The sequence below is a fragment of the Phalangium opilio genome, unplaced genomic scaffold (genome assembly GCF_054372755.1).
Source record: "Phalangium opilio isolate 3A_F unplaced genomic scaffold, DU_Popi_V2 ptg000031l_1, whole genome shotgun sequence".
Classification (NCBI taxonomy): domain Eukaryota; kingdom Metazoa; phylum Arthropoda; class Arachnida; order Opiliones; family Phalangiidae; genus Phalangium; species Phalangium opilio.
This window is the reverse complement of record NW_028324158.1, coordinates 15,255,128-15,267,149: the sequence shown is the minus strand read 5'-3', so window position 1 is coordinate 15,267,149 and position 12,022 is coordinate 15,255,128. Positions and strand designations below refer to the sequence as shown.

Here is a 12,022-nt window from a genome sequence, read left to right as displayed (position 1 = left end):
TGAATAACGTTGATAATAATTTTACGATGATAAAAACGGTCAACCCCATTTATTGAATTTTCAAAAACGTATATATATACGGTTCGGTTTGCTTTATGGATGCATTCTTTTGAAATTGGCTTCTGGAGGGACTACTGAACACAAATGTTCACGTCGCTTTATTAAATACGTATTTTTGGCGCCTTAAATATCGTCAGTAGGTCAACACCACAACAGGATTTCGTCAAAGTTTTCTTTGAATTCTTTTTCGCGCGGAGAAACGCAATTTTTGGTTATACGCATATATTTAGTACCGTTTGCTATAGGGAGCTTTCAGAGAGGTGTGGCTTAAAATGGTGGTTCCTCCCCTTTCCACCAAAATGGCGGCGCAAACTTCAGAGTGAAAGGATAGTGGGGGGGGAGGCTCTTGATTGGCTAAGTGACGGTCTGACGCTTAGTAGGGGAGATTTTCACCCCTTTGCCCACTCCCTATTGGCTGAGAGAGAGATAGACGAGATGTTACGTACATTTTAAGAGAACTATTAGATTAACTCTCAGTGAAAAATGCTAATAGAAAACGGCATTTATAAAGGGGTCTACTAAATGTTATAGGACGCGTTCTAAGCTTAATTTTGAGACGCATTAGGTCAAAATCCGCTCCATGAACAACGAAACAGGCCATGCACGATTTAACCAACAATTGCATTTTTCGCGTTCGAATCTCCAGGTTATTAAAAAACAAAACCGAAAAAATAATTTGTTTTTTAGCTTTTATGATCTCCTACATGGTTAGATTCTAAACATTTAGAATTGTTTGTATATATAGGCGTATAACTTTCATGTCATGATATAATATATATAATTACAAAGCTCCGTGGTTTTTATATAGATTTGTTTTGGGCTAAGGCTGCGGCGATATTGGAATAGTTTTCAAAAAGCCCGAGACCTATTCCAACTAGGACTTTTAAGTTATATAACTAACGCTGGTAAATATGTATTAATTCGAGTCATTGCGCGCTACTTATTATGTAATCGTGGAAATTATATTTATTTCTTTATCTACCGATTGTCTGGCAGCTGGTAATAATTTCCCCCTAAAATCTACAAGTGTTTTATACATTCAAAAATATTTAAGTTGCTCCGATTTCCCCGCCATTTTCCCAATCGGTCAATTCGTAAACCTTAAATTAATTTAATCTATTACCCGGATAATTTTAAATTAATAAACCTAATTCAGAGCACCTTAATTATTTTCCACCCCGAAAATATCCCCGTCTTTCCTTAAGAAGACCCCAAATAGCGGTTTGATAGATAATCGCCATCGCCATTACACCCGTACCTAGCTAAGCCTAACGCGCCGATTTGAGAACCGAGGCTTAACGAAAACAAGAAATGTAATTTTCATACCTTAAATCATGAGCGGCTAAATGTGCGCCTGTTTTTGTTATTATCAAGTTTTATCAACTGAATAAATTTCCCCTTTTCCAAAATTTTACTAAATAGAATATGTTTTTACCCCTAATTATTGGTACCCTTCCAAATTATGGCTAATTAGCTTGTTTATTGCCACCTTTTCCAAAAAATTATTATTTTTAGTTTCTTTCTACCCTAAAAAGAGGCGCACTTTTAGCCATTCGTCTTAAATCGTTCAATTTCTTCCCAAAAATTGTTCTAGAAGCTCAAAAAACGATACACCTTCAATTATTTACACGATTTAAACCGAAATCCGACTTAAAAACTTTAAAATCTATAGAAAAGACGAGAACACGTTGACAAACCGACCAAACGAGGAGAAACCGGCTCCGGGCAACTCCGGGCAACTCCGGGCGGCCCGGGCTCTTCGTAGCCACGTCACGTGATCGCGCTTCTCCACCAGAACAACTCGCGCTCACCTAGCTAAGCCTAACGCGCCGATTTACGAACCAAGGCTTAACGAAAATAGGAAATGTAATTTTCATACTTTAAATCGTTCAATTTCTTCCCAAAAATTGTTCTAGAAGCTCAAAAACCGATAGATCTTCAATTATTTACACGATTTAAACCGAAATCCGACTTAAAAACTTTAAAATCTATAGAAAATACGAGAACACGTTGAAAAACCGACAGAGCGTGGAGAAAGCGGCTCCGGGCGGCCCGGGCTTCTCCGCAGCCACGTCACGTGATCGCGCCTCCTCCAGAAGAACTCGCGACATCTCTAGTCTAGGATCCCCGAGTGAAGATGTTATTGGCCTATTTTTCGCCAACTAAACTCTCAAAATAAGAGAACGATCTAAATGACAGATTTTTGATTATTTTTGAACCAAAGGTTTCCTTCAATTTGACATTTCGCTCGCTGAGCTGATAATCTATTTAGGCCTAAACGTTTTAGGGCTAATATACGCGGCTATAATATATTTGTTTGTTTGTTTGCTTGCTTTTATACACGTACACACCTAAGGCGAACAACATCTAGAAAACAACAACAACATCAGCGGTTATTGGGTTCTCGCGGTTGTTCGTTGTCGCTATTATATATTTATATATATTTGTTTATTTCATTAATTAATTAATTATAGTCGATTAAATAAATGATCCTTAATTATCTTAATCTCGATTACGCGTACCTGTCATTACCATTCGTAATTCGCGACGTCATTCCTCTTGGGTGGTTGAGGGGTGAAAACGCTGGTCTTGGGTTGAGGGGCCGTCAAAACGCGTTCCAGGTTCTTCCGTTTCACGCGATGACCACTGTCCTTGACCTCCCCTTCCTCCTCCTCGTTTTCCAAATGATTGGAATTCGTGACGTCATCGTACGCCTTCGGGAAGGAAACCACGTGTATGACGTCGTATTTAGACTTACCACCGAGACCCGACCCTACCTTAAAGTCCTGTTTGATGATATTATATTCGAAGGCGGCTTCTGGACTGGAAGCGGCCGCTAATAAACCTTTGGGGTTGAAAGCGGCAGCCAACGCTCCTCTAGTAATTTGAATATTTCCCGCGATTCCTTTCGTGTTGTTCATATTGAAATCGGCCGACGAGAACTGATTGCCTCCCCCGGTGTAATACCCACCTGGCGTTCGTGTCATTAATCGAGGGTCCCTTAAGTAAGTATTTAAGGGGTCTTCTTACCACCGCCTTGCGGAACTCCCAAATGTCCTCCTTCGCTGCTATAGGCCTGTTGTCCTTGTCCCCCGAGAGTCCCGTAACCATTTCCTTGTCCGTACTCGTCGACGGCCTCTTTATGTTGGCTAAGATTCTGTCTGGATAGAGATTTGGCCATCGGGTTGGCGGGGACGCCGTGGGGGGCCAAGTGGCTCGTCTCTTCCACCACCATGTCCGGTTCTTGCTCGTCGTGGAACGAAGAGAAGCCTTTGTCTCGCCGGTAAAAGTTGATAAAGATGAAAGCGATCAGGACGATCAAACAAGCGAAACCGTAACCTCTGAAGGTCACTTGCGTTCCTGCGCGTGGGTAGACGTCATTGAGGGGTTAGGGGTCAATATTGAAAGGTTTAACGACGTCAGGGGGCATACCGAAATTGCTGACGAAGACTCCTCCGATGATGGCTCCGCAACCCCGTCCTAATCCGTGGTGCAATCCTTGCAGGACACCCTGAGCCGATGACCTCAGATTGGATGGCGTAGCTTGCGTTATGTAGGAACAACACGCCGCCCACACTGCCGCGTGCGTAATGCCTGACAATTAAAACCAATTAAACTAAATTAATTAAAATTAAATAGGTAATGGCTTCTCGACGCGAATCTTTTCTTAAAATTGTGTTATATTTTTATCGACCTTTCTAAAGGTCATCGTCGATGAACTCTGGTAGGTCTTAGGAGGGGGGGGGCAGACTGCGTGCCCGCGCGCTTACTCGACGAAAGAAAAATTGGGGAGGACCCATAAAAGCGGGCGAGCTGCTTGGGCTCCTAAAAATCGATCGATTATTACGTAGAAACAGAACACGTCCTACTTAAAGATTCCCCCCATCTGACACATTTTCGTCTCGCCGATCGAAATCTTAAAGGGAAGACGAAACCATACGGATCAACACTTGTAACTCTAAAGACGACGACCACCGGAATGTCCTCGGTCCCCCCCCCCTGACTCGTGAAGCGCTTTTAGTACACGGACAACGCGAAAGCCCCCCCCTTTATTAAACCCTGGGATGGTTTAGGTTCCCTTTAAATCTCGGAGCCTGAGAGGGAGAAAAGTTACTGCTCGACTAAAACTAACCATTTGGGTTTAGGAGTCAAACAAAACGTAATAAAAACAGAAGATCAGAGATAAAATAGACGAGACTTTCGCATTTAGACAAAAGCAAAATCAGATTCTGATTAAGAAAATCCTGACTAGAAGACGGGCGTGGGTGGCGGCGGGGGTAGGGGGTGTCCAATTAGGGAAATGAACGACGTACTTTAAAGGCCAGATAGGAGGTCTCGGTTATCTTCTATCTGGCTGGCTGCAGTGCATGGGTGTATTGATTAATGCCCCGAGGGACTCAAAGGGAGCGTGTAAACTAAGGAAACCTCTTTACAATTTCCTCCCCAACCCCCACCCCCAACACCAAATGCCCCAAAACATTAACTCTTCGCGCCAATAATGATTTATATCGTATTAGATAAAGCGTGGACGCTTTAAATAGGAGTTGAAACTATAATATAGTAAATAAAGATGAACTCTGTTGCGTCCGAACTTGTAATTCGGAGAATGGAAAAGTAATCAATGGGCCCTTAATTATCCAATTCTCTAACCCCTTTAATTAACGTTCGTTACGTTTTTAACCTAACCACTGGGCCCTATGACGCGGCCCTACCTACACTCGTAGATATTTTAAAATCAAAGGCTTACCTTGAATGAATTCGAAGGGTAAAACCCACCAAGGATCTGTTAGCCAAGAAATGTAGAGAAATCGACATATATTTCCGGCTAATCCAATACATAGCACCTGAAAAGGCCAGCACGCGTCACGATTAGACGGAGGGCGTCACTCGTCACTCGGACAATGATTAGAGAAGGAGGGATAGGGAGAGAGAGGGCTAACCTTGACGTGTCCGATTTGTTTGATAAATTTAAAGCTGAAGAAATAGGCGAAGATCTCGGAGATATGATTAACGACGGAGGCCACCCCGAAGAGGGTCGGTGTCCCGCCGAGATCCTGCAGATGCCAGAACAGGAAGGTGAAGACCAAGCCGATCCCGAAACCCATAAACCACGTCACGTATAGGAAAGCCCCGTATCGAACTGTCGCGAAAGTTTTGATGACGCTAAACCATTCCGGAAGTTTCCTCGTCGTTTGAGCGAAAACTTGACTCTGAAGAAAAGAAGAAGAAAATGGAGAAAAAATCATTTCACCCTCCCTTGGAAGTGTACATTTCGTAATTGGTAGGATTGGGAAGCGAGCTTAAAAATACAAGGTAAGTTTAGCTCAGATCTATATAAAGGAGTTTACTATATAGAGATAAAGATGAACCTAAAGATGAGAGAGAGAGAGAGAGAGAGAGAGAGAGAGAGAGAGAGAGAGAGAGAGAGAGAGAGAGAGAGAGTAGGATTGGAAGAGGCTGACGTGGTTGAAGGGGGAGGGGAGATATCGGCAAATCGATTGTATCGTTGCTAGGCTCGAACTGATGAAGCCAGCCTCCATTGATCCAAAATAGCGCCTCACCCGCGTCACGCGAATACCAAACCCCATTTCAAAACCCCAACCTCACTCTGCTACGAGAGCCATATCGCCTAAACCAATGAATGTAAAAGCCGGGATAAATATTATTCGCTCGAATCACTCGGAGTTTGCCTTTAACCTAAGACTTTGTAGCATTCTCCGAGTGATTGAAAGGAACCGGTTGGTCCCACGTCATATCTTTCAAATTCTAAAGGAGCCCCCCCCCATTCTCTCCCTCTCTCTCTCTCCTTGCAGACGCTACGTCTATTTTTGTTTTCCCAGCCCCCCCCCCCCGAGGGAAATTTCAATGGAGAAATCTCTCCAATATACGGAAGTAAACGATGAATGAATTCACCCTTCTACCAACGAAAAATACCTATATAGAGATTTTATAATCCCCGCCCTTTAACTCTATTAACAGGGATACCGCGAATAGGAGTTCGGGATAAAAGAAAATATTGAACGAGAAAAAAAAGGCGGCTTTTTCCCCAGATAAGGAAGAGAGTATAGCCACGGCGGTTATCTATAACAGGCTGACCTTTAAGAACATATTTCTTAAACTAAGGTACTCGAAAATATCTCAAGTTCTACATCGTGGGTTCTCGGCTTTCTGACCCCGTGACCCCGAATGCCAAGTTTCGTTTTCCCTAACTAAGGAAGACGCGGGAGGGGCGAGATGGAGATTCCCTAATATAATAAAGACCACCTCAATATAGGTTCCTTGCGAAGGACTGTCTTTAGCTATTTATAAGATCTAAAAGCCTTCCAGAAGCCAACACTTTGAAAGTAAACCGTCCAAAATATATTCGAGGATGTAACTTAATAACCAAATTGCGAAATTGGTCCCTCGAGCCCCACTTGGGTAATATGAAAAATTAGAAAAAAATCCTTGACATTTCAGCCTTGGAAATTCCAATAGACTAGATGGTTAGGGTACCCTAAATACAACCGGGAGATTTATTAGAATCTCTAATCTCTTCAAGATTTAAACCATCTCGCTTATCAATAGATTCTGTAGGCTGCTGTTTACGCGATGGTCAAGTTATGGAATATTCGAGAATTTAATTAAGGCCGAGACCTCCCCCCCCCCCGATTTCTTTCCCTCCATTTCTCAATCCTCGAGAAAGTGTTGGGAGTCACCTCTTTTTCTTTATTAGTGTCCCGACAAGACGGAAAAGTTTATTTATGGGGAAAGAAGTTCCCTTTTGTGGTGGAAGGGTGAAAGGGTTGGGGGGCGCAGCCATTCTAACCCTAACCCTAACCCTTCTTTGTCTGGCCTTCGAGCTTTCTCCTCTTTCGACTTCTAAGCCCAAATGGTGCTCGCTTTCGAAGCGTACGCTTCATTCATCACTGGGGGGGGGGCAACGCGCTCAATATACTTTTATGGCGATAAGAACGAACGAACGAACGGGAATTTCTGCCAATTTTTTTTACGCCCGCTATAATCGCGGCGTTCGAGTAGTGGCCTTACTTTATTCCTTACGAGTTTAAAGACTGGCGTATCCCTACGCTAAGGCTCCGTACTATTTTATCAGGCGCCATTGAACGCCGCCACGAAAGAGGATTTATTTTTTTTGAAAAATGATGACGAAAATCGAAATTTTCGGCGGCGCAATCTTTTGTATTTTGGGAAAGAGTTGATTCTTTTTATCCTAAAGATGGTTTGAAGTTTGGGTCGCGGTGGTTTTAGGGTTAGGGACAAAATCTAATTTATCTTTCGCGTCTTTTAAAAGCTCGTTTTCTCCAGAGGGAGCCGATTGACGTAGATTCGAAATAAAGAAAGATCAAATGATTTTAAAGACTCACTTTGGGCGCTGGAGGTTCGGGAACTTCGGTGGTGTGAACTCCCAGAGTGGCCGTAACCGTTCCGTGCTGCTGTCCGTCGTAAGAGGTCATGACCCCCGAGGTTGGCGGTTGGGCGGGCGCCGTCGTTTGAATTTGGGGTCCATTTTCAACGTGTTTCATGGGGATTCCATCCTCCCCGATGTCGTAGTCGAAGCGAAACTGCGTCGAGGCGATCAGGGCGCAACCCATCAAGACCGAGAAGGTGGCGAAACAGATGGTGTAATTCCGCTCCTGGTTGTGAGGTCCGCACGGGTGGTCGGGGAAGGAGGTCGAATGGTCCAAGGCGATGCCCACGAAAAACATGGCCAGACCCCAACCCAGGGAACCGAACATGCGCTGCTTTCCGTAGTTATCCATGTTGTCGCCCAAGTACGTTAAGGTCACCGAGTCAGCTAAGGTGATAGCTGGGGCGCTAATCGAGGGTAAAACCAAATTAAATGGTTCTTATCGAGTTCGAAGGCGTCTCCCCCTTTTTAATGACGTACCTGAAAAACTCTCCGAGAAGAACCAAGAGCAACAAGAGAAAGAAAACCTCTTGGACATCCTCCCACTTATAAACCATGGAACTGAAAGGCGGCGAGACGTAAGTGGTGTGCTCGTCGCTATTGTAATTCAGGGTGTATTCGACGGAATTGGGAGATTTTCCTACGACGTAACTGGACGGGAGCTTTTTGCGGTCGTCCCGTTTCCACTTGGACGACGACGATGAAGGACGTGGCGCATTAGGGTTGGAGCTATCCTCCAGGTCAACGAAGTCGGGCCATTTCTCGTCGGTAAAGTTAAATTCTTGGACCTCATCCTGATCGTACTGGTCCGGTTTCAGGGGCGTCGCCTCGATAATCTGTCTCTTCATTCGGTCCGAGTTGGGCCCGTACAAAACGTGATGCGTGTCGTTGTAGACGACGCAAGATGAAGCCAAAGGTTGGACGAACGCCAGGGACATGGTGAAAATGATCCAGGAAAACAGGGAGCAGATCAACATGATTTTACCTGCGGTAGTAACAAAGGCTTTAACATGGGCAAGCCCATCGGGCTCCCACGCGCAAACGTACCTTTACGGTACCTATCAGCCAGACTTCCCCACAAAGGCGCGCTGAGAAACTCGACAAAGGGTCTAAAACCGATTAACATGCCGCTCTGAGTAGCGCTCATGCCGAGTTGTTTAAAATAAACGGCCAAGAGCGGGAAGAGCGAGCCGAACGCCGAGAAGAAAAAGAAATAAAAAGTCTTCGACACTAACAAGTCCTGGTTGAAAGAGGTGCACAAACTGTCGATGACATCCCGCTTCGAATGACGCGTCGTCGGCGGGTTGGGGAAACCAGGCGCTTGATTGCCTTGATTAAATCCGCCTCCCACCGCTTGGTTGAAAGGCCGTTGCTGTTGCTGTTGCTGTTGCCCTTGATTAAAAGCTCCGTGTTGTTGTTGAGGGATATTCGTTTGTTGATTTTGAAAACCGGCGTAGTTCTTATCACCACCTTCTTCGACCAAGCTCCTCATGTCGACCATTTTTCTTAATTTTCTCGGATGTAATTTAAGACTAAGATCGTCAAAGACCCGAACGTTTTGGCCCTCCCTTGATTTTTATCCGCTGTAGAGTCGAGTTGGCGCTGCTGCTGAGGAATTATCTATAGCATTTCGTTTTTGGATTATCGCTTCTTTTAAAATCCGTGACATTGGCATTCGTGGTGGCGGCGTTCGGGACACTTCTTTCATCCGCTGACATTCGGCGTTCCCTCTAAACAAGTTAAGTAATACCAAACATTATAATCCCGAGTAGAAGCGAGTAGGTCAAGCGGCGTTGGAGACATTGAAATCTCCGCAAATTAGATATTTACAAAAGCTCGAGCGAAATTCGACTCTAGGAAACTTTTCAAAGATTTGACGTTAAGGTAGAAAGACGCGCGGTAAAAGGGGGAACGGTAATTTAAGGCGCGAAAGCCAATTTCGTACTAAAAGAAGGCGCACCCGCGCAAACAAGATCTTTGGGGAAGGCGGAGACAAAAATTCAATTTCGGGCCCAGAGACCCCCACGCGGGGGAGAGAGACCGAATCTAACGTCATTAATAAGTCGTCCCAAAATAGCAAACGGAATTCCAGCTACATTCGAAGTCAATTAAGCCGAAGATAAAAGTACCCTAGCCATAGGTTACTGGATTAGAACGTTTATAAGCGGAACACTATCTACTATCGTGGGATTAGGATAAACGTCTACGGATAAGGCGATTACCGGTGGTATTTCAACCCTTCCTTCAGTTCATTAATAGAAACAAGTACAAAGGCAAGGGGTTCTTTACTTTAATTCCGAGAAATAGCCAACTTAAAAAGGAGCGCGTCTCCCCCCCCCCCCAATATCCCCTTTATATCGGATGGGGATCATTTTGATCGTAAAGACCAAGGAACTTGGTAGAAAATTCATCGTAGCAAGACGATTTTCCAAAGAGCGTTATTAGGCTGAAAGCTTTTCGCTCCATTTATTTACCCCCCCCCTTCATCTTAAACATTAACTACGTTTCTAGGTACGTGTTTCGAGTACTTATATACAACGAAAACTGGACCCGAAATTAAAACAAATATTACAAGGTTCGCCTGTAGGGTCTCTTTCCCGTCAACCCGAAGTGTACGGCGTGGTAAACATTTCTACAGGCGCTCGTACGTTTAACCTTAGTCGTTTTACCCCTTAATGGCACCTTTTCCTACCATCTAGATAACGAAGCGTGCGAATCGGATCTTAAAAAAATGTAATTATCCATAATTCAGGACGCATTACGTCGACGGACAAAGAAAGTCTGGTTCTTTCGCGACTACCTCGTTATATAGAGGAGCATCTATCTTCATCCAAGAATTCCCTAAATACTCTTTCCAGCCCACCCCCTCCAAAAAAATGCGGGACAAAAAAGTAGAGGTCCTTCTAGTGCCTCCTCTATCGATCGCCGTACATCCTCGTGAATACTAATGAGAGTATAGGGCAGCCTTCTAACCGGCGTCAACTTAAGCTGCTACTAACGAGAGAACCAAAGATTCTTTTTTCTTCTTTATCCTAGAGCCTCGTTTCAATTTTTGTTTTAATTTCGCGCCAGGTTTGGTTGGCGTTAACAAAAAATAAAGATACAACGAACTAGACGAGTTCATTAACGAAGTCAACCATCCCGAAGCTTATTTTGTCAACAAATAAAATAAACGGTCTAATTTAAACGAACGACCTCTAGGCCTAATTGGGATTTATTCCCCCCATCCCTAGTTTAATCTCGATTAATATTAATTAAGATTCAACTTTCCGGGTAAAATACACGGTAATTTCTTAGAAGGGAAGTCGACGGTCCGACTAAAGTATTTTCCTAAATAGATATAACTACTCGTTTTTTGGGGGGTTATCGGGGTCAAATAGCCCTGACGGAAAAAAGCAATTTATGACGCGATAGAGATAACGTTTCAAAGTAATGTTCCTATTTTCCCGTGAGTAAAAAAGGGTTAAGATGAAATATAAGGTAAAGATCGTAAAAGAGGGTAAATATTAATAAATGAAATACGTGGCTCGAAGACTTAGATAACGAAACGGGGCTTCATCGTTCACTCTTCGGGTAATAAGGGCACCCGTACCTGCCGCGAATACGGGTCACCTTAAATAATATTAGATAGGTAAGACCCCCGCTAAACCTAACCTAACATCTACAAAGTATCAAAAATCCACGTAATAATAATTAAACTTTGTATTTCCTGGCCTTTAAAATATTATAATAAATAAATAAATAATGATCTTACCGCAGTTCGGACACAGATTCGCTGATGGAACTCGGGGGTCTGGTGGTTTTTTGGGGTTCTCTTTGGCGAGTCACTTTTAGAAGAACGCGTTAACCCTTACACACACACACACACTCGGAGTTTCTCTGATAAAATGCTGGGGAAAAACGACGGCAAAAGCGGCATGACGATCAATAACCGAGGCAACGCTTCTACAACGTCGTGGCCAAAGTCCCAAGCGCTGTTTTCCCAACATCTACCTACATCTACGAGTGGGAGATATCGACCCGTTCGTCATAGCCGATAGACCATTCCAGTCCAAAGCCGAAGCCACGGACCCTACAGAGTGGATAAGACAACTGCTTTGACCAAAAAAAGATACATAATAACGGGATGTGAATCCTGGTATCAAGGTCATTGTGCCGCGGGCCGGGTCAAGTAAATAATTTCTGGTCCTCATCGTCATACCCATAAAGCTCGTCTAGAACGGTTTGACCCTGCAGCTTGAGTCACGGGGTCCCTCCTCGGAAACGTCTATCCCTCGAAGCCTACGTATAAAACTTTAGACCACATTATTGACCATCCCCAATAAAAATATTACAATGTCAACATGATCCAACTGTTTCCTACATTCGTTTCGTGATTCGTGTTAAGAGATTTGGCGGGAAATTGCAAGTGAAAGTGCGGCGCCCTGTTCGTTACACGCCTATGAATCGATGAAATCTGAGGTTTCAGCGCGGGGCTTATTGTTTTTCTCATACCCCTGACGTCATCTGGATGATCTGAAAGCAGAGAGAGAGGAGGGTTGAAATATACTTAGG

General features: G+C 43.9%; 1 protein-coding gene across 1 annotated transcript; it reads right to left on the bottom strand.

The window, feature by feature from the left end:
* Positions 1 to 2,281: 2,281 nt before the first annotated feature.
* Positions 2,282 to 11,946, bottom strand: jef (major facilitator superfamily domain-containing protein 6 jef). Its single transcript, XM_089870405.1, has 10 exons — positions 11,223 to 11,946; positions 8,516 to 9,198; positions 7,949 to 8,453; positions 7,425 to 7,875; positions 5,001 to 5,270; positions 4,808 to 4,904; positions 3,493 to 3,654; positions 3,091 to 3,420; positions 2,838 to 3,031; positions 2,282 to 2,774 (listed from the first exon to the last, which is right to left on the bottom strand). Exons 2-10 carry the CDS (start codon positions 8,967 to 8,969, stop codon positions 2,589 to 2,591), a joined length of 2,649 nt encoding a protein of 882 aa, XP_089726531.1. The 5' UTR covers positions 8,970 to 9,198; positions 11,223 to 11,946; the 3' UTR covers positions 2,282 to 2,588.
* Between the last annotated feature and the right edge of the window lie 76 nt (positions 11,947 to 12,022).

Excerpts from the sequence above, each read along its gene's own strand:
- jef (XM_089870405.1), bottom strand. The coding sequence starts at position 8,969 with ATGGTCGACATGAGGAGCTTGGTCGAAGAAGGTGGTGATAAGAACTAC. Across the intron at positions 5,271-7,424 it reads CCGAACCTCCAGCGCCCAAA|AGTCAAGTTTTCGCTCAAAC; the intron begins GTGAGTCTTTAA and ends TCTTTTCTTCAG. Across the intron at positions 4,905-5,000 it reads AACAAATCGGACACGTCAAG|GTGCTATGTATTGGATTAGC; the intron begins GTTAGCCCTCTC and ends TGGCCTTTTCAG.